The following is an 18,055-nucleotide window of genomic DNA, read 5'->3' as shown; positions in this document are numbered from 1 at the left end:
GCCTCGTCTCCATCTGGGTCCCAGTTCCCACCACAGAGCTGGGCATGGAGGACAGCTCAGGGAAGCTTCTTGGGAAATGAATTCTGGGAGTTCCCTCTGCCAAGGACCCACTGTGTTAAGAGCTTTAAGGTGAGTTTAACCCTAGCCAAGAAGTTCCCTGGATGCCTCCCTAGCCCAAGGGGGAGCCTGGCCAGGGCGTCCTGATCCAGGTGCAGGCAGAGTGCCTCAGGGTCCTGCACGTCCACCTGGCACGCGCTCACTCTTGCATACCTGCCCAGGGCTGGGCTTTGGTATGACATGCTAACACCTACCTAAAAATCCCCCACTCCCACCTCATAACAGCCTGGGGCAGAGGGGCAAACCCACCCCAGGCTCCTTTCTCATGATACATGGGTAGGATCCAGCTTTCCCATCATTACCTGGTTTCCTCCCCACCCTGCAATGGCCACTTAACCAGTTGGAAGACCTTGAGCAGGTCCCCGCTCCCCTTATTTCCCTTAGGTTGATGGGAAGCAGCAGGCACTCCACATGTCATGAATGGGGCCACAAAAGGCCCCTTCTGCCAGGCTGCTGGCTTGGCACCTTCTGGCTGTGCTTAAGCCAGGTGGTTAGTTTGGTACTCAGCACCACTCCCCAGCAGGTGGGAGTCCTGCGGTGGCTTGGGAACTCAAGGGGCTGGCTGGCTGCTTTGGTGGATTCTAACAGCTGCCCAGAAAGGTGATGGGTCTTAAACCTACCTTTCCATATCAGGGAAGCGCCTGTGCAGGGCCAACTTGAAAAGTGGCCAGGCTGGGGCTTGAACCTGGAACTGTCAGCTACAAAGCTCACGTGGCTCCTGCAGCACTGGGTGCCCAGTCCAGAGGCCAGGAACAAGCTTGATGGGGCTTACGGGGCATTCTCAGGGAGCTGGGGACACTGGGAGTCTACAGAGCAGTGATGGGGTTGCCAGATCTGGGACAGACTGGTAGGCAACAAGCTCTCAGCCCCAGAGCCCAGGCAGGAAGCTCCCCTTGAGTGCCTCCCAGTCCCCCTTCCTCCCAGGTGAATGTCCACTTCGAGGCCGGCTCAACCACCGTCTTCAGAGAACTCTCCCACACTGGCCACAGCCTATCTGCCAGCGTCACCCACTGTCTAGGTCTTTGCCCATAATGTGTCAAGGGCAAAACAGAGGGGTGGATATGATGCACGTGCCTCAGCCCGGGGCCCGTACATGGCTGGCGTCCAGGTAACGCAGGCCTGGGGCAGACATTCCTTACACAGCTCCCACCCTACTCTCAAGTCCACATTTAGGCAGCCAGGCCACCTTAGCCTTGGAGGGAAGGACACCAACGGGGCCCGCCTTACCAGCAGTCAGAAACAGACCCACATCCCAGTGGGCACCCAAGGCTTCTTTCCTTAGGCCCCATCCCATTTAGGAAGTTGGGAAACCCACTGGGTGAGCCCAAAGGCTACCAAAGCCTGGCTGTCTGGAGAGGCTAGTTCAGAGTCAGCCCTGGGGGCTCCTGGGCCTCGGAAGGGCACACCCTGCTTCCCTCCAGGCCCACCTCCAATCCCTTCCCGCTTCCAGCTGGGCCAGGGGAGCAGGAAGACCCCTGGAGCACCGGAAGCAAGAAAGAGGCAGGCAGGGGCGGCTAGCCAGGTTTGTGCTCGGACTGTATTCACACAGAGACATGTGGCAGCTTACGTTGGACAAAACGAGTAATAAAAATTGGCTTTAAATATGGAAAAAACAGGGCCCTGTAATCCCATGCTACCCTAACACTGGGACCAGGATGGCCATCACAGTCTGGGAAGGGCCAGGGCTGGGGCCTGGGGCACAGGCACAGCCTCGCCCTATCCCCTTCACCCATACAGGTACACACGCGCGTGCACACACCCCACAGGCGCACACAGGAAGGGGCGGATTATTGCTGGGCACATGTGTCTATTGTTATGAGGGGAGTCCGGAATGTTTGAGGGTTGACCAGGGATGCCCCACCCCCTCCTAGGGGCTGGGCTTGGGCGTTTCTGAAAGAGGTGTCTGCAGGACAGAGCCCAGTATCAGGGACCAGGCTGTGGGAGCTGGAAGGCAGAGGCAGACCTATCTGGGCCGGCCAGGGCAGTGGGCTGATGGGTATCACAGGCAGCCCAATCTCTGGCCGCTTTGGCACAGGCCTAGGGCATACAGAGGCCCCAGACCCAGCGCTGACAAGCACTGAGAAGGGACAGCTTTGGGCCCCAGAGGGTAGCAGCCTGAGCCCAGGGCAGCAGGGGGAGGCACGAGTCTTACTCAGAGGCCAGGGGTGGCCAGCACAGTGCTGAAGGCTCAGGGGTGTGACCACCCTCAGCCATGCAAGCTGGGCCAGAGGAGCCTTGAGTTTGGCAGTGGCTCCTCTGCCAGCTCCCACTCTCCCAGCCAGGGCTGGCTGCCCCCAGGAGCCAAGGCGGGGGCGCCAGGTCTGCGGTGGGAATTAAGAATGCTCTGGTCGCTATATACATTCGTACAAATACATAAATACAGAAAGTCCCGAGCTCCACGGAGAAGAGCTGAAGGGACGCACCTTTGTCCCAGGGATGGCCCAGGCCCTGCCAAACTCAGCCAGGCCAGGGGCTGAGGGACGGAGGACACTGGGGACAGCTCCGTCTGTGTTCCCCAGGCCACGACTTGAGTGGACAATGGGGAAGATCACTGTGCAAAACTGTAAACGGCGCTCGGAGTAGCTGCTACCGCCAACTGCTGGTGGGGGCCTCGGGCTGGGGGCTAGAGGCGGGTGGGGAGCTCTTCCTCACTGTCGCTGCAGTTTCCACAGCAATCCTGGAGGGACGGGGAAGACACGGAGGGAGGGAGAGAGGCAGAGCAGGTGCCATTAACCACGAGGGACGTCACATGGGGCCGACTCTGCCAGGGCAGGCCAGGAGCTGCCTGAGGGGTGCACTCTGGGGAGGGGCCTCTCCACAAGGAGCCTGGAGCAGCAGCTCAGGCCACACGTGGGTGGGCGTCATTGCAGAGGCTGCCGGCAACAGACCGAAGTAAGGGGGCTGGGTAGATCCCATGGTCTGCCAGGGCAAGGCCTCTGCCCAGCCCTCTCCCCTGGGGCTGGCAGAGACAGGGCACGGGGAGACAAGCTAAGCAAAGCTGGCAGCTCGAAGGGGCCAGGGTGCAGGGAATCAAAGCAGTGGGCAGGGGGGTGGGGCGGGCACCAGCCTTCTTTCTCCCACATCTTGCCTTTGCCATGGAAGGGCTGCCCGTGGCTCCCCGAGGCCAGGCAGCAAGGCCAACCCACGGGGAGCCCACACTGCTCACCTCTGGAAAGAGAAAAGAGGCCATGAGCCCAGCCAGGGGTGGGGGACAGGCGGGAATGAGGCCAGAGACCCTGGGCACCACAACAGGACTGGAGGACGCCCACTCCCAGCGCATGCGGGCACCGGCTCTGCCTCCCACCCACCGTCCCCTGGAGCCAGGTTAGGGGCCCAGGTAGGCCGCTGCTGGGGCTTACTTGGCGACTGAAGAGTCTCTGCAGCAGTCCCTTTTTAGGAGGTGCAGGTGGCTGGCCCTTCCAGTCCAGGTCTGGGGGAACTGAGCCATCCAGCCCAAAGACATTCAGCTCCTGGAAGCACTCGGTCTCCACCATCTGCTGAGGAGCAGGCGGCTGTGACAGCTGTCCCCAGGGCAGCCTCCTGGAGCCCACCCCACCAGCAGGGCAGGCCCCTACCTCGTTCTGCCAGGGGATGGGCACACTGCCTGTGGCAAACTTCTGGTAGAAGTCCTGGTCGGTAGGCTCCAGCTCCACGCCCTTGACCGTAGAGAACTGTTCAATGTCCAGAACATCCTTGCAGTAAATGGCCTGGGGCTGGTGGGACAGAGGCAACGGTCAGATAGGAAACACACACACGCACACGCGAAGGCAGCTCAGCCCTGATTCTGCCTCGGGTCTTGGCCTAGTGCTGCCTGACACCAGCAGCTCTCTGATTTGGAGAAACCAGGTGCCCCACGCATTTCCTAAGTGGGGCAGGCCCTTCTCTCCGAAGCCTGGTTTTCCCCTCTGTGAACTGCGTACGTTATTCCTCACTGCTCAATGACTGTGAGGCTGTGTAAAGACCAATGCCAGGCACCTCCTTCGCCTGCCCACAGCTTCCTGGGTATGCAGTTGGGGCGGGGAGTACAGGCTGAATCTCAGCCGGCCCCTCCGCTGGGCACCACCACGCAGAGCCTGGAGCTGGTGACTCCCTGGCTCCCCGCCCTGCGATGACCTGGGACTTGCCGTCTTCTCTCCCAGCCAATCAGAGGACTGGCACGGTCTCCCACTGCTCCACCTCCCCAGACCCACACTGGGAGCCCACCTCAGCTCCAGGCGGCCACCTTCTTTTTTATCTTAACATTGTTTTCTAAATCCTTCAATTAAGATGTCAATTAAAATCATTGTCATGTAAAATGGTACAGCTGCTTTGGAAAACAGTCTGGCAGTTCCCCAAAAGGTTAAACATCATTACCATATGACCTGGTAATTCTACTCCTAGGTATAGACCAAGAGAAATGGTGGCATCTGCACACACAAAAACTTGTACAGGAATGTTCACAGCAGCAATAACAGCCAAAAAGTGGGAACAATCTTAATGTCTACCAACTGACGAACAGATAAGGAAAATGTGGTCTATCCATGCAATGGAATATTATTCAGCCTTAAAAAGGTATGAAGCACTGATCTATGCTACAACATGGATGAACCTTGAAGATACTATGCTAAGTGAAAGAAGCCAGGCACAGAGGATCACATACTATGTGATGCCATAGCTATGACATGTCCAGATTAGGCAAACAGAGACAGACACAGAGTAGACTGGTGATTGCTAGGAGCAGCGGGAGGGAAGAATGGAGAATGACTGCTAAGGGTATGGGTTTTTTTTTTTTTTTTTGCAGAGTGGGGCAGGTAATGAACACACTCAAGAATTTATTGTGGTGCTGACTGCATAATTAAAAAGCCAATGAATTGCACTTTTTTTTTTTTTTTTGAGATGGGAGTTTTGCTCTTGTTGCCCAGCCTGGAGTGCAATGGCGTGATCTCAGCTCACTGCAACCTCCACCTCCTAGGTTCAAGCGATTCTCCTGCCTCAGCCTCCCAAGTAGGTGAGATTACCGGCATGCGCCACCACGTCCAGCTAATTTTTGTATTTTTAGTAGAGACGGGGGTTTCACCTTGTTGGCCAGGCTGGTCTCGAACTCCTGACCTCAGGTGATCCACTTACCTTGGCCTCCCAAAGTGCTGGGATTACAGGCATGAGCCACCACGCCCAGCCGAATTGTACACTTTAAATGGGTGAATTGTATGGTATATAAATTATATAAATTAAACTCAATAAAGCTGTTAAAAAAATATCATCAAGCTTGCTTTTTCATCTACTGCTTCTACAAAGTTAAACTCCAGGGCACTGATTTTATCTCCGACTTTGAATGGAAGATCCAGAGGCAGTGTGGTTATTTCAAGGTTAAATGAGATGACGTACACAGGAAACAGAACAGACTGAGTGGCAGTGCCAGCCTCAGGGGCGAGCTGATGAAAGTCAGGCTCTCTTAGTTCAAGTGCCTCTGACAGGGCCCACCTTTGCTTTGGAAAACAGTCTGGCAGTTCCCCAAAAGGTTAAACATAGTTACCGTATGACCTGGTAATTCTACTTCTAGGTATAGACCAAGAGGTATGGAGGCCAAGGCGAGCAGATTACTTGAGGTCAGGAGTTCGAGACCAGCCTGGCCAGCGGTTCCAGTGAGGCCCATGTGAGGCAGTCACTCAGGGCAGTAGCCCCCTCACTGGCCTCCCCACTTCCACTCACACCCACTATGGCCCACTCCCCACACCTCACATTCCTGCCCAGGGTCCCCCAGTGGTCCCATCTTGCTGAGAACCTGCCGGCACTCCTCTTTGCCTGCACGGGCTCGCTCAGCCACACAGGTGTCCTCGCGGCTGCTCCACCTCATAGGGCTGGCCCCTGCCTCAGGACTACAATACCCGGCTGTTTCTTCTGCCTGGAATGCTCACACCCCAAACCTTGGCATGGCTCTCCGCTTCACATATTTTACATTTCTGCACCAGCACCACCTCCCCAGAGACCACGGTGTCTAAAAGCGCTCCCCCCACCATCATTCTCTGCCATCTTCGTAGCTTGCTTTAGTTTTTTTTTTTTTTTTGAGATGAAGTTTCACTCTTGTTGCCCAGGCTGGAGTGCAATGCGCGATCTCAACTCACCGCAACCTCCTCCTCTTGGGTTCAAGCGATTCTCCTGCCTCAGTCTGCCGAGTAGCTGGGATTACAGGCACGCGCCACCATGCCCAGCTAATTTTGTATTTTTAGTAGAGATGGGGTTTCTCCATGTTGGCCAGGCTGGTCTTCGAACTCCCAACCTCAGGTGATCCGCCTGCCTCAGCCTCCCAAAGTGCTGGGATTACAGCGTGAGCCACCGCGCCCAGCCGCTTGCTTTAGTTTTCTTTGTCACACTTAACATTACCTGGAATTCCTTCTGGCTTACTGGTTTGTTTGGGTGTGTCTCCCACTAGAATGTAAGGGCAGGACTGGCTTCAGTGGGCCTCATTATCTCCAGGGTCTGGCATAAATGGGCACTCAGCTATTTGCTGAATCAATAAACGTGTGTGTCATTGACAGCTATCAACCTGGCCTGCCCTGCCCATCCTTCGGGCCTCTCCAGTGTTCCTGGTGAACCGTTAATTACAGGACCAGTCCTCATAGACATGGGAAGGGGAAAGCACATGACCTCATCTTAGCCAATCAGAACCTTCCCTATGACTGTCAACACACGAGAAGCCTAATTCAGGGGGAGGGAAAGAGTCAACAGGTTGAAGGCCAGGCAAGAGCTGGAGAATCGTGGCACACAGCAGGAAACCCTGGAGCTGGCCCTACTTTGGGACTTTCTGGCCAAATGAACCAATACACTCCACGTTGAGCTTAAGTGAGTTTAGGTTGGTTTTCTGCCACCCGGACTCTGACAACTAGAGGATACTCTTGCCTGCTGGGTGCCTGGCCCACTGAGATGCTCAGTTAACAGGTGAGACTCCATAAGGAAAAGTGACCACCCACAGAAGGATGGCCAGCCCAACAGCCCCTCCCACTGCTGGCAATTGCATTGTAGTTTTCCTCTGGGGAACTGAGCTCCCCCATTGGTGCAGGTTCGGGTGGGTGTATGATCTGGGTGTGGCCAGTGAGGGGCCTCTGAGCAATGAGAGGCAATGGGCATCAGCTTTGGGACTTCTTTTCCCCCATGAGGATTTCTTTTGAAATTATTGGGCAAGGGCAGGCGCGATGGCTCACTCCTGTAATCCCAGCACTTTGGGAGGCCGAGGCGAGAGGATCACCTGAGGTCAGGATTTCAAGACCAGCCTGGCCAACATGGTGAAACCTCGTCTCTACTAAAAATACAAAAATTAGCCGGGCATGGTGGTGTGCGCCTGTAATCCCAGCTACTCAGGAGGCTGAGGCAGGAGAATCGCTTGAACCTGGGAGGCAGAGGTTGCAGGGAGCCAAGATCTCACCACTGCACTCCAGCCTCGGGGACAGAGCAAGACCCTGTCTCCAAAAAAAAAAAGAAAAGGAAGAAAGGAAAGAAAGGAAAAAAGAACGAAGGAAGGAAGGAAGGAGAGGAGAGGAGAAGAGAAAAGAGAAGAGAAGCTCTCTGTCTACTGTGGTGGCTGAGCTGCTGGGGCCCACTGCTGCCGCACCATGGGGAGAGCTACCCCAACATGAAGACTACACACTCAACAGTACAGTGAGGGGAAGGAGAGAGAGTTCCTAGGACATTGTCAGAGGCTCCAAGCCCCATCCAGGCATGCCACAAGCCAGACCCATCCTGGGGCTTTTCCTTTTTGTGAATTATCTTTATTTCTGTGGCTAAGCCACTAGATTGTTTTTTCTGCCACTTGCACTGGACGCATCCTGGCTGATACTACAAGAGCCCCTGAGCCCCAGCCCCGGCTGGGCCCCGCCCTCAGCAGGAGTGGGCTGCACTCACGTCAGGCTTGAAGGGCGGCTCCAGCATGCCAGCTCCCAGCCGCTTGAAGTTCAGCTTCTTAAAGAGGGGGTGCTCCTTCACCTCGCGGGCACTGCCCCCACGACACCCCAGGCGTTCGGCAGGGTCCTTGCAGAGGAGCTGTGGCAGGGGTGAGTCGGCCAGGCAGGCCAGGCAGGTGAGTGGGTGGGAGGGAGGGAAAGGTGCATCCACCCCAGCCCTGGCTGGCCAGGCTTCTGAGAGCTGCCGTACCTGTGAGCAAAGTGAGCGGGCCTGCGGGGAAAAGCGCTCGGAATACTCCTCGGGGACCTCCTTCACCAGCCGCTCCACCTCCTCCCGCTTGATCTTCTTCTTCCTCTGCTGGAAGGGCGACTGGCCTGCGATCATCTCGTACAGGAGGCAGCCGAGCGCCCACCAGTCAGGGCTGAACGTGTACCGTTCATTCTTCACCACCTCCGGAGCTGGGCGGGCGGCATGGGAGTTAGGGCTGGGCAGGAGGCGGGCAGTGGACCCTCAGGCCCCAGGAACGCCAGTGCACGTTAGGTCTGGGATACACTCACACCCGCTGGCCAGGCAGGCACCATCCCAGCTTGGAGGGGACCTTGGCCAGTAGGAGAGCACAGGCCCCATCAAGCGGGGTGAATACGGCCCTGCAGGAGGCCGCGCCCAGGGTCCCCGGGTCTTCAGATTTTACACAAGTCAGAAATCTGTATTTTGTATGTGAAACCATCTGGCTTACTAAAAACAGTTTGACTTAAACACAAATGTAGGCCAAATTGGGCCCATGTGGCTACCAGTTTGCAACTTCTGGATTTAATATCAGCGAGAAGAAGGAAACTCCTATTTTCTGAATACCTCCTACCTGCCAGGGCAGCCCTGTGGGGAGTTTTCCCTGAACTCTCCCTTTTCATCTTCCAGGCAGCCCTGGGAGGCAGGTATGATGAGTGTTTTCCAGTGGAGCAGAGTGAGGCCGGGAGCAGCGGAGTGTCTGGTTCAAGGCCACGCAACAGGCAAGAGGCGGAGCCTGCAGAGCCAGGACTCTGCCTCCTGCGTCTCTCGGTCTCCAGGTGGAATGTGGGGCCTCATGTTGGCCCCTCCACTGGCCTCCCTCACAGATGGGCACAGGGAGGGCAGGGACTGGGGCCACGGAAACAGGTTTGGGTCTCTCTCCTCCATCTCCCGGTAGCCACCTGCAGGCTCAGCCATAGCAGGGTTTAATAAGTATTTAGCAAATGAACGACATGGCTTCACAGCTGTGTGCGGCCCCGGCTGAGTCTTGGTCTCCTAACCTCTAGAAAAGGAGCATCGGCATGGGCCCTTTCTACTGAGGCCCCTTTTGAGAGACTCCCAGACAGAAGTGGGTGTGGCTGGGTGGGTGGATAGTGAGGGAACCCAGGAGGCTACTGGGCCGGGCAGAGAAGACTCACCCATGTAACCCACGGTGCCCACACGCCCTTTGATGGTCTGGCCCTCGGGCACATGCACAGCTAGTCCCAGGTCAGAGATGCGGATGTGGCCTGAGTGTGGGTGGAGAAACAGGTGGACCCGTTAACAGGCCAGGCCTCTGCATCTCACCCCAACCTGACCCACCCCAGGCACCCTCACACACCGTGGTCATCCAGCAAGATGTTCTCGGGCTTCAGGTCCCTGTGCAGAGAGAAGAGCAGGGTCAGATGCTTCTCAGTTTGCCAGGGAGTCAGACGGGGCCAGCCCCCCCAGCTCACTCGCCTCCGGGGGCCAGGTGTGGAGCAAGGTGCGAGACTCATTTGCTGCCAGGGCGACAGACAGCCCTGCTCTCCCTGGCAACAGCCCGGACTCAAGGGAGCAGAGGAAGGATCTAGAGCCAGGACTCCCAGGACTCTCTAGATGAGTGGAAGACAGCTCCACCCCGGAGGGGCCTCCCCAGTGGAGACCAAGGAGTCTCCACCCCTTGGTGACTGACTCTGCCTTTCCTCTCTATCAAATGGGACTACTCATCCGTCCCCTGACTAGGCTGTTGTGAGGCTCACAGGAAGTCGGCAACAATCAGAGCCAGGGTTCTCTCTTACCCAGCCCTGTGTGCCAGGCACTCTGTACTTAGCTCACTGGGCCCCTCCAGTAGGAAGTTGGGCCTACTTCTAACAACCTGGGAAGTAGGAATTATAGTCTCTGCTTCCTAGAAAAGGAAGCAGTGTTGGGAGCAGGGAACTCCTGGCCCAAGGTCACATGGTGGGGGGTGGAGGGGTGACAAAGTCAGGACACCCCGTGGGTCCACCAGAGCCCAAAGCCTAGGTCTGGGCTACTCAGGTTGGCCTGGCGTGTGAGTTAAGCCGGTGCCACAGCCCCCAAACCAATGTCCTTCTGTAGTCTGGCCTGATCGGCAGCCTTGGCCACCCCCGTCCAGGCCCAGCTGCAGTCGCTGGCAGGGAAGGACTAAGCCCCTGGGGTGGCCGAGCCCTCCCCACCTGTACACGATGCGCTCCCGGTGCAGGTCCTCCAGGCCGCAGCAGATCTCGGCGGCGTAGAAGACGGCCCGCGCTTCGGGGAAGCCAGCCTGGCCCATGTGGTAGATGTGGAACTTGAGGTCGCCCCCGTTCATCAGTGTCAGCACCAGGCACAGCGCGTCCTTGGTCTCATAGGCGTAGGCCAAGCTCACCTGTGGCCGAGGGGACCCGAGCCCTCAGGCAGGAGCTGCGGGGCGCTTGGCGGCAGGGCTGCCCAAAAAAGCCTTCTCGGTGCCACTCCTTGGGCCCAGCCTGCTCCCCAAGCCTGGTGTCAACACCCCAAACCCGCCCTTCCCGGCATCCCACGTGGGAGGGTGGGGCCTGGGGGTTGGGGAGGGCCGGTGCGCCAGTGTGGCCAAGGGGAAGGGAGAGTCTCCTTCTGTACTTACTACAAACCTACTGTTCACTTTCTCCAGGATCTGCTTCTCGTTCAGCGCCATGGCCTCCCCTTTCCGCTTCTTGATCCGCTTCTTCTCTAGCTTCTTGCAGGCATACATCTTACCTGTGGCCCGCACCTGGCAGGCGCACACCTGTGGCCAGACAGACAGGGGCGAATGGGGGCCAGCTGTGCCATTGCTGGGCATCCAGGGGGTGGTCCAGGTCCCAACACACCCACCCTATTCACTCTCCCAGGGGCTCTGGCCTGGCCACTCACCTCCCCAAAGCCACCTTTGCCCAGGACTCGGTATTGCCTGAAGGTGTTTTTGGTCACTGGCTGCCTGTGGCAAGGGGTGGGGAAGCAAACGCTGGCTGAGCAGGAGAGCCCAAGGCCTATGAAGAACCCCGGCAACCTGGCCTGTCCCGGCCCAGCCTTCAGGGAGCTCACCTTTCCAGCCACTTCCACTGCAGGAAACGGTTGAAGTAGATGCTGTCGAGGTAGTCGGCAAAAGGGGCCACGCTCAGGTACTCGTGGGTCAGCCTGTTGAGGAAAGGCAGGCCCAGCTCACCCGCCAGCCCCTGACACCTCAGGCTCTTGGCTTGCTGGGCCAGGCCTCCCGTTCTGCACAGGCTTAGCCCACAGGTATCGTCGTCGGCCAGTCCTCCTGCTAACCCCTGAGCGGGGAGACACACAGCCTGTGCTGAAGCTGTGGGTGCTACTGAGAGGGGAGGCAGCCTGCTCAGGTCACACAGCAGGGGCAAGGCCAGGGCTGGGCAGCTGAGCTCCCTCACCAGCCACCGAGCTGTTCACAGTCTTCCTGGCCCCCAGAAGCCCCCTCCTCTGGGCATAATTCCAGGCTTGTGGGCAGGGACAGGCTTACCGGGTGAGTTCCTGGAAAAGGTCTTTGCAGGGACCCTGCTCCAGCCGCTGGGTGCAGTTCATCACCAGCTGCCGGGGCACCTCAGGGATGAGGTCAGGACCCTGGGAACAAGCCCCAGACAGGTCAGTGCAGGGGCTCCCTTGGATGGCTGCCCACTTCCAGGGGAGAGGGGTCAGGCAACTCGGGCTGGTGCCATGAGAGGCTGCAGGCCAGGGTGTGCCAGCCAGCCTGGTTGCTGAACTCCTTCCTGCTGCCCACCCATGAGGCAGAGCGCAGCAGAGCCACTGGGAGGCCGCCTGGCCCAAGCCCAGCCCATACCCTGGGCTGCATGCCCGCCGTGCTGCCTGGAGCAGCTCCAGGGCACTCTCTGTCCAGGCTGTGTGTTATGTGCGTCTGTATGAAGAGACCACCCTCAGAAGCCCGACACTGTGGTCACTCCTGTGCCTGACACGGGGCTCTGGTGGCTCCCATCATCTCTCCATCGCTGCTCACTCACCGTGTGGCTCAGAAAATTCTGCGTTAGCTGCCGCCCACATGCTTTCCGCTTGTCATCCGGGGTCACTTCGTACTCGGCCTGCAGGGTGGAAAGCAAAGAAGCTGGAGGTCTGGGCAGGGCAAGCAGCAGGTGTGGGGAGGAGGGGCACATGGGGCCAGGACCTCAGCCACCCGCGGGGCTGGGCAGGGCTGGGCTGCACTCACCACCCCATCCAGGAAGGCGACGCAGCGGCTCAGCTCCGGCCTCGTGGCACAGAACTCTCGGAACAGCAGGCGCCCAATGGGCTGCCGCTCGCACAGGCTGTGATAGTCACGCTCTGTTGGCAGTGATGGAAGCTGCTGGGTCCACAGCCCGAGAGCACATGGGTGGGGCATGAGCCCACACCACCAGGCCCTGGGCCCCCACAACAGCTTCCAGCTCTGCAGTGTGGTAGCCACAATCTTCTTCAGAACCCTCACCACAACCCTCAGGTGGGCACAGCTGTTTTGGGGCTGTGAGGCCCAGAGAGGCTAACTGACTAGCTCAATGTCACACAGCCGGGAGTCTGGCTCCAGAGCCCAGGCCTCCATCCACCTCCCTGCATTGTCTCCTGATTTACACGACTTGCGTATGTCACGGTACTGGGGTTGGGTGCGGTCCGTGAGGTTCCGGCCCAGCCCAGCCGGGGCCAGGCCCACACCTGCTGCCTGCCTGGCGAAAGTGCGAGAGGAAGCTGTGGCTTCCGGCAGGCTCTCAGCTGGGCCTCCTTCCCAGGAGGTGGAAGCAGCCCGGGTGTGCTCTGCCCACGTGCAGGCCACCGGGGGCCTCAGCAACCCTGGGTACTGCTCGGACCTGGGGCCTTGGCCAAGATTGGCAGGAACTGGGGTCCTGGGCCCTTCTGTCCCCTCCCAGGAGTAACCCTGTCACACTGCCCAGGCTGAGGGCTTCTGGTCAAGGATTTGCTGGGCACCCCTCAGGGCTGGGCCTGGGAGGCTACGCCCCAGCCTGGGGGTCCCAAGGCAGTCAGTCTGTGGGCTGGCCCAGCTGCTGCTCCCTCTGTCCTGTGGGCCCTGCTCACCCTAGCTGGCTCTCCTTTTCAAAGTGGAATCAACTGCCCCAATCTGCCCCTGCCCTATTCCCGACACCCGCTTCAACCACCCTCGGTGTGACCCTGTTTGCTGTCTGCTCTCCACCCATCCCAAGCCCGGGAACTGAAACTGGGCTGAATGGTGCAGTCCTCATCCTCCTGCTCACTGGAGCCCCCAAGTCTGCCCCTCTGCTCCGGGGCAAGGTCTCAGGGGAGGCTCCCCTGGCCCCAGCAGGGCCCCTCGCCTCAGCACCCCCAGTCTCTGCCCAGGCCTCACCGAGGCTGAGCCGCAGCTCTTCGCACTGGCTGATGTGAGGGAACTGGAGCATCTGCCGCCATTTCTTGCTTTTGCCTTTGCGATTTCCACCGCCACCTGTGGGAGCAATAGGACACTGGGTCTCGAGTCCCACTGCCTCAGAACTGCCTCTGGGTCCTCAGTGCGGTCCACGGCCTCTAGGGCCCAGCCAAGGCAGAGCCGAGGCAGAACAGCACCTCAGGCCTTCCCTCTGCACGCTCCAGCACGCCCTTGCTGCGTTCCAGGACACACGTGCTTCTCCTGCTTCAGGCTCCTGCACTGGGAGAGCCAAGAGAGGCAGTGAGGTCGCTGCGGGAGGACAGTGTTCCAAGTAGCTCCAACAATGGGTCCAGCCCCAGTTGCTTCCCGCCAGGTAGGAGTTCCCCCGGTGAAGAAAGGGGAGAAGGACGTCACAGTGCTGAGAAGTGCAGAAGGCCCAGGAGGGAGAGATTCTAGGCCAGTGGGGCAGGCCTGAGAGACGCACAGGGCAGCATGGGGACAAGGAGGCTCCCAGGCCTCTATCACCAGGCCCCACATCAGAGATATCAGACGCTCAAATGAGGCAGAGGCAAGGGGGCTGGCACCCAGGACTCCCCGTCCCCTGCACACTGGGGCTTCCCCGGTCCCCTGCCTGTCTTGCTTGACCTCGCAGACACCCCATCTGCAGCAGCTGAGGTCACGGCAGCAGTTCGATTGCCTGCAGAGCCCAACAGGTGTGGGAAACGTGGGCCAGATGTGAGATGACCAGGAACAGCGAAGGCCTCGCTGACAGGGCCAGCTGCAGGAGAACGCCAGCTGATTGCTTGATTGCTGCTAGGAGGGTTTCTGGCTCAATGTGGCCAGCTCTTCTGATTTTTTCAAAAGCAGCCGGAAATGCAGACTCTAACATAAAATATTGGCCCCCATTTTGTTTAAAAAAAAAAAAAAACTCACTGCAGCCAAATAAAATGTGTCAGGGAGCTAGCCAGATGTGTGTGGCCTGTGGGCCACCAGGTTGAGGAGGGTGGAAGGGGCCTGAGCCTCCCAGAGCTGGGTCTGAATCTCTGATTCACACTGTGGCCCATCACTCGCTATCTGTGAACCTCAGCCTCTCCATGTGTGTTACGTAGTGAATGGGAGACACTGTCCACATCAAGTAGGGCTGAGTCAAGAGGTGAACCCCAACTCCAACAACGCCATGGCAACCTTAGACAACCACTTTCTCATGCTGGGCCTCAGTTTCCCCTCTGGCTTTCCAGTCCTGTATACATCTGGCCTGGCTGAGGGCAGGTGGTGCAAGGGCAGAAGTTGCCTTCTAGGGAGGGGGCAAGGCTAGGTCCCTAGATGACTCCCCGACCTAAGCTGCCTGGAGAAGGAAGTACTGCAGGGGCCCATTGAGAAACTTGCTAGAGGCCTCCTGCGAACATGCCCTGCAGTCATTGCTTCACTGTGAGTGAGCAACAGACACCCACCCCTCAACCCAGGGCAAGGCCTTCCCAGAAGGGGAACTCTTCCCCCACACCCACAGGTCCCTCACCCAACCCTCCATCCGCCAGCCTCCCACCCTCAGTTACTTCCTCCTCCCCCCTCCCAGCCACATCAAGGCAGCAGCAAAGAGTCACATGCAAATATCCTGTCCTGGGCTGCCCAGTCAGTGGGGCTCTTCCCCACCCTCCCCGTCCCCTTTCAGTGTCCCTGGGCCCCCTCCCCATGCCTCTGAGTGCCTGGGAAGAGAAGGGGTACTGAGGGAGGTCTCAAGCCCCAGCGTTGTCCCACTCCATCCTCACAGCAACTCTGCCAGAGCAGGCCCAATTTCATATGAAAACTGAGGTTCTGAAGTGAGCAATCAATTCACCCAAGATGACCAAGCCCAGAGTACACCCAAGATGACCAAGCCCAGAGACCAATCCTGGGTACAGGATTCGTACCCAGCTCCCTACGGCCACAACCCAAGCTCCTTTCCCACCCCAAACGTGGCTGGCATCTATTAGGTGCCAACTGTATACACACACCAAGGGTTCCCAAACCCCACCTGGGGCCTCAGATCACTTGAGAAGCCGTCAGGGGCCCCAGCCTCAAGCTCATGAAAAGCCAGTTCATGAGTTGGTTCTGATGCAGCCCGTCCAGGCGCCTGGGCTCAGGACTCAGTGACAATCAGGGTTTCCTTTAGTCTTTATATCCCACCCCCAACCGTTCCACAAAAAGGGGTACTGAAGTTGAGAAAGAAGAGACATGTTTAAAGTCATGCAGGTCGGCCAGGCACGGTGGCTCATGCCTATAATCCCAGCAATTTGGGAGGCCAGAGGCAGGTGGATCACTTGAGATCAGGAGTTCAAGACCAGCCTGGCCAACATGGTGAAAACCATCTGTGCTATAAATACAAAAATTAGCTGGGTGTGGTGGCATGCACCTGTAGTCCCAGCTACTTGGGAGGCTGAGGGAGGAGAGTCACTTGAACCCAGGAGGCGGAGGTTGCAGTGAGCCCTGCACTCCAGCCTGGGTGACACAGTGAGACTCTGTCTCAAAAAAAAGCCATGCAGGTGGGAGGGGCAGAGCCAGGTTGTCGTAAGGGTTCTCTAGTGGAGGTACCAGTCCCCAGTCTGGCCACACCACCCTGTGCCTTGCCCATGGCCTGACAAAGCTTGTCCAAAGGTACCCACACTCTCCGGCCAGGCAGTGCCATCAGCAGGCCTGAGGCCTTAACTGGCTACAGCCCTAGGGAAGAAGGCCTGTTTCGGCCCTCCCCACCCCTCCTCCCTGGCTGGTTGGATGACGAGGCAGAACAGAATCGGCAGATGCCCCCAGAGGCTGGGAGGAAGGCCTAGCCCATGGGCTGGATAAGGGACAGGGGATAAGACAGGCTCCCCAGGCAATGAGGACCCAGCCTGCCATGCCATTTCTGGGCTGCACCTCGCCAGAGCACTGGGTGGGCAAGGGGTGCCAGGTGTAGCACCCAGCTGAAGGCTCCTCTGGGCTTCCTATAGACTGTGCCGGTCATCCTGTGTCTTAGGCCTGAGTCAATCACAATCTTGCTGTGTGACTGATGCTAATCCCTGGTTTGAGCCTCAGCTTCCCACATGTAAAATATGGTAGAAAGGTGAAGCAGATGACTTTTTAAGCCTGGAAGCCCAGCAAAGGGTGGAAAAACTGTCACAATCTCCCTCCTTGCCCTGGAGTTCCAAAAAGAAGGGTCTTGTTTACTGCTGCTTCCCCAGCACCCTGGAAAAGGTGGGGCAGAGTGGGTGGTCAGTGATCATGTTACTGAGGTGGAGTGTGGCAGGTGGGGGCAGACTGACCACAAGGCAGTGAGGACCCGATCTGGTCCTTCTGTGTCTCCCAGGACCTGCACAGAGCAAGTGCCTGATAACATCTGGGGTGGGAGCCACGAGGAGCTACACACACACTCGGTCCACCAGACTGGTTTCCCCAGCCAGACCTTTGAGCTTACAATACTGACAGAGCAGCATGCTCTGCTCCCACTTCTTTCTGTGTCCGCTAGCCCCACTAGACCATGGGCTCCCGGAGGGCAAATATCCATTCACCTCTGCCCTCAGTGTCCTGAGGCACGGAGCAAGTGGCAGTCCTATAAGTAGCATTTGTGGCCAGGAGTTTCCCCAAGTCAGGTGGGCTGTGCTACGCAGAGGGTCCGTTTATTCATTCTCCAGCTTTACCTAACACCAACTTTGTGCGGGATTAGGCTAGGGTGCTGGGGTCTGGGCCCCTGGCACGTGGGGCATCTTTATACCTCTCACCTGGAGGAGGCTTGTCTCTCAGACAGGCTCTCCTGGGGCTCCGGTCCCACCCTTCCCTCTTCGTCTCACCTTCTTTCACTCCTTCACCCCCACCCGCCGCGAGGGCGGCGGCCTGACCCCCGCCCCTTCCTGGGCCCCGAATCCCGGGGGCAGGTGCGGAGGAGGAAGACGACGGGCCGGAAAGGCTCGTGTCTGGGCGGGGTGTAAGGCGCAGGGCCCGCGGGCCTAGGGGATCCGACGGCTGGGTAGCCCTGCGGAGCTCAGACGCCGCGCACTCGCGCTCCATGCACCCGGGCCCGGCCGCCCACCCGGCCGCCTCACCTTCCCGGGCCTTGAGTAGCACCGTGTTCGCTACGATGTTCTCGAGCTCCATGGGCTGTGGCGCCGCCAGGCCCGCCGGGCCGCGCCGCCGGCCGGGATCGCGCGCGAGTGCCGAGGCCGGATGGCGATCGGCGCGGCTCGGCGCGGCTCGGCTCGGCTCGCAGTGACCGCGCCGCGGCCTCCCCGGCCTCCCCGGCCGCCGCAGCCAGCCGCACACTCTCCGCCCCCTCCCGGGGGCCACCCCGGCGCTGGCCCGCCCTGCCCCGCCCTCTGTTTACCTCATTTGACCAATCACCGGGCAGAAGCTCCCCGCGCCGTCTTCCCATTAGTCTTCCTCTTCATTTTTCCCCCGCCCCCCCAGCTGGGGACTCGCTCAAAGAAGTACGGGGGCGGGACCAATCACGTCACCTCTTCC

The 18,055-nt window shown here is 58.8% G+C and overlaps 1 protein-coding gene across 4 annotated transcripts in view; it reads right to left on the bottom strand.

The window, feature by feature from the left end:
• Window positions 1-1,635: 1,635 nt before the first annotated feature.
• GRK6 (G protein-coupled receptor kinase 6) overlaps window positions 1,636-18,055 on the bottom strand; it is a 39,940-nt gene continuing 23,520 nt past the window's right edge. The window contains exons 1-17 of one of the 4 annotated variants that reach the window (XM_055113057.2): window positions 17,641-17,850; window positions 13,571-13,666; window positions 12,431-12,543; window positions 12,228-12,305; window positions 11,732-11,832; window positions 11,299-11,391; window positions 11,128-11,191; window positions 10,862-11,002; window positions 10,434-10,624; window positions 9,599-9,636; window positions 9,417-9,506; window positions 8,242-8,450; window positions 7,993-8,130; window positions 3,693-3,830; window positions 3,477-3,611; window positions 3,284-3,285; window positions 2,704-2,794 (exon numbers count right to left, since the gene is read on the bottom strand). In XM_055113057.2, coding sequence (XP_054969032.1) covers window positions 2,704-2,794; window positions 3,284-3,285; window positions 3,477-3,611; window positions 3,693-3,830; window positions 7,993-8,130; window positions 8,242-8,450; window positions 9,417-9,506; window positions 9,599-9,636; window positions 10,434-10,624; window positions 10,862-11,002; window positions 11,128-11,191; window positions 11,299-11,391; window positions 11,732-11,832; window positions 12,228-12,305; window positions 12,431-12,543; window positions 13,571-13,666; window positions 17,641-17,692 — 1,770 coding nt within the window. In that variant the 5' untranslated portion in view covers window positions 17,693-17,850. Of the gene's footprint in view, window positions 2,795-3,283; window positions 3,286-3,476; window positions 3,615-3,692; window positions 3,831-7,992; window positions 8,131-8,241; window positions 8,451-9,416; window positions 9,507-9,598; window positions 9,637-10,433; window positions 10,625-10,861; window positions 11,003-11,127; window positions 11,192-11,298; window positions 11,392-11,731; window positions 11,833-12,227; window positions 12,306-12,430; window positions 12,544-13,570; window positions 13,667-17,640; window positions 17,863-18,055 lie in introns of those variants that run through there. The other 3 variants (XM_034961073.3, XM_034961072.4, XM_055113056.1) reach the window with 3 other exon arrangements.

The sequence above is a fragment of the Pan paniscus genome, chromosome 4 (assembly GCF_029289425.2).
Source record: "Pan paniscus chromosome 4, NHGRI_mPanPan1-v2.0_pri, whole genome shotgun sequence".
Taxonomy (NCBI): domain Eukaryota; kingdom Metazoa; phylum Chordata; class Mammalia; order Primates; family Hominidae; genus Pan; species Pan paniscus.
The sequence above is the reverse complement of the archived record's forward strand: the minus strand, read 5'-3'. Positions and strand labels throughout refer to the sequence as shown.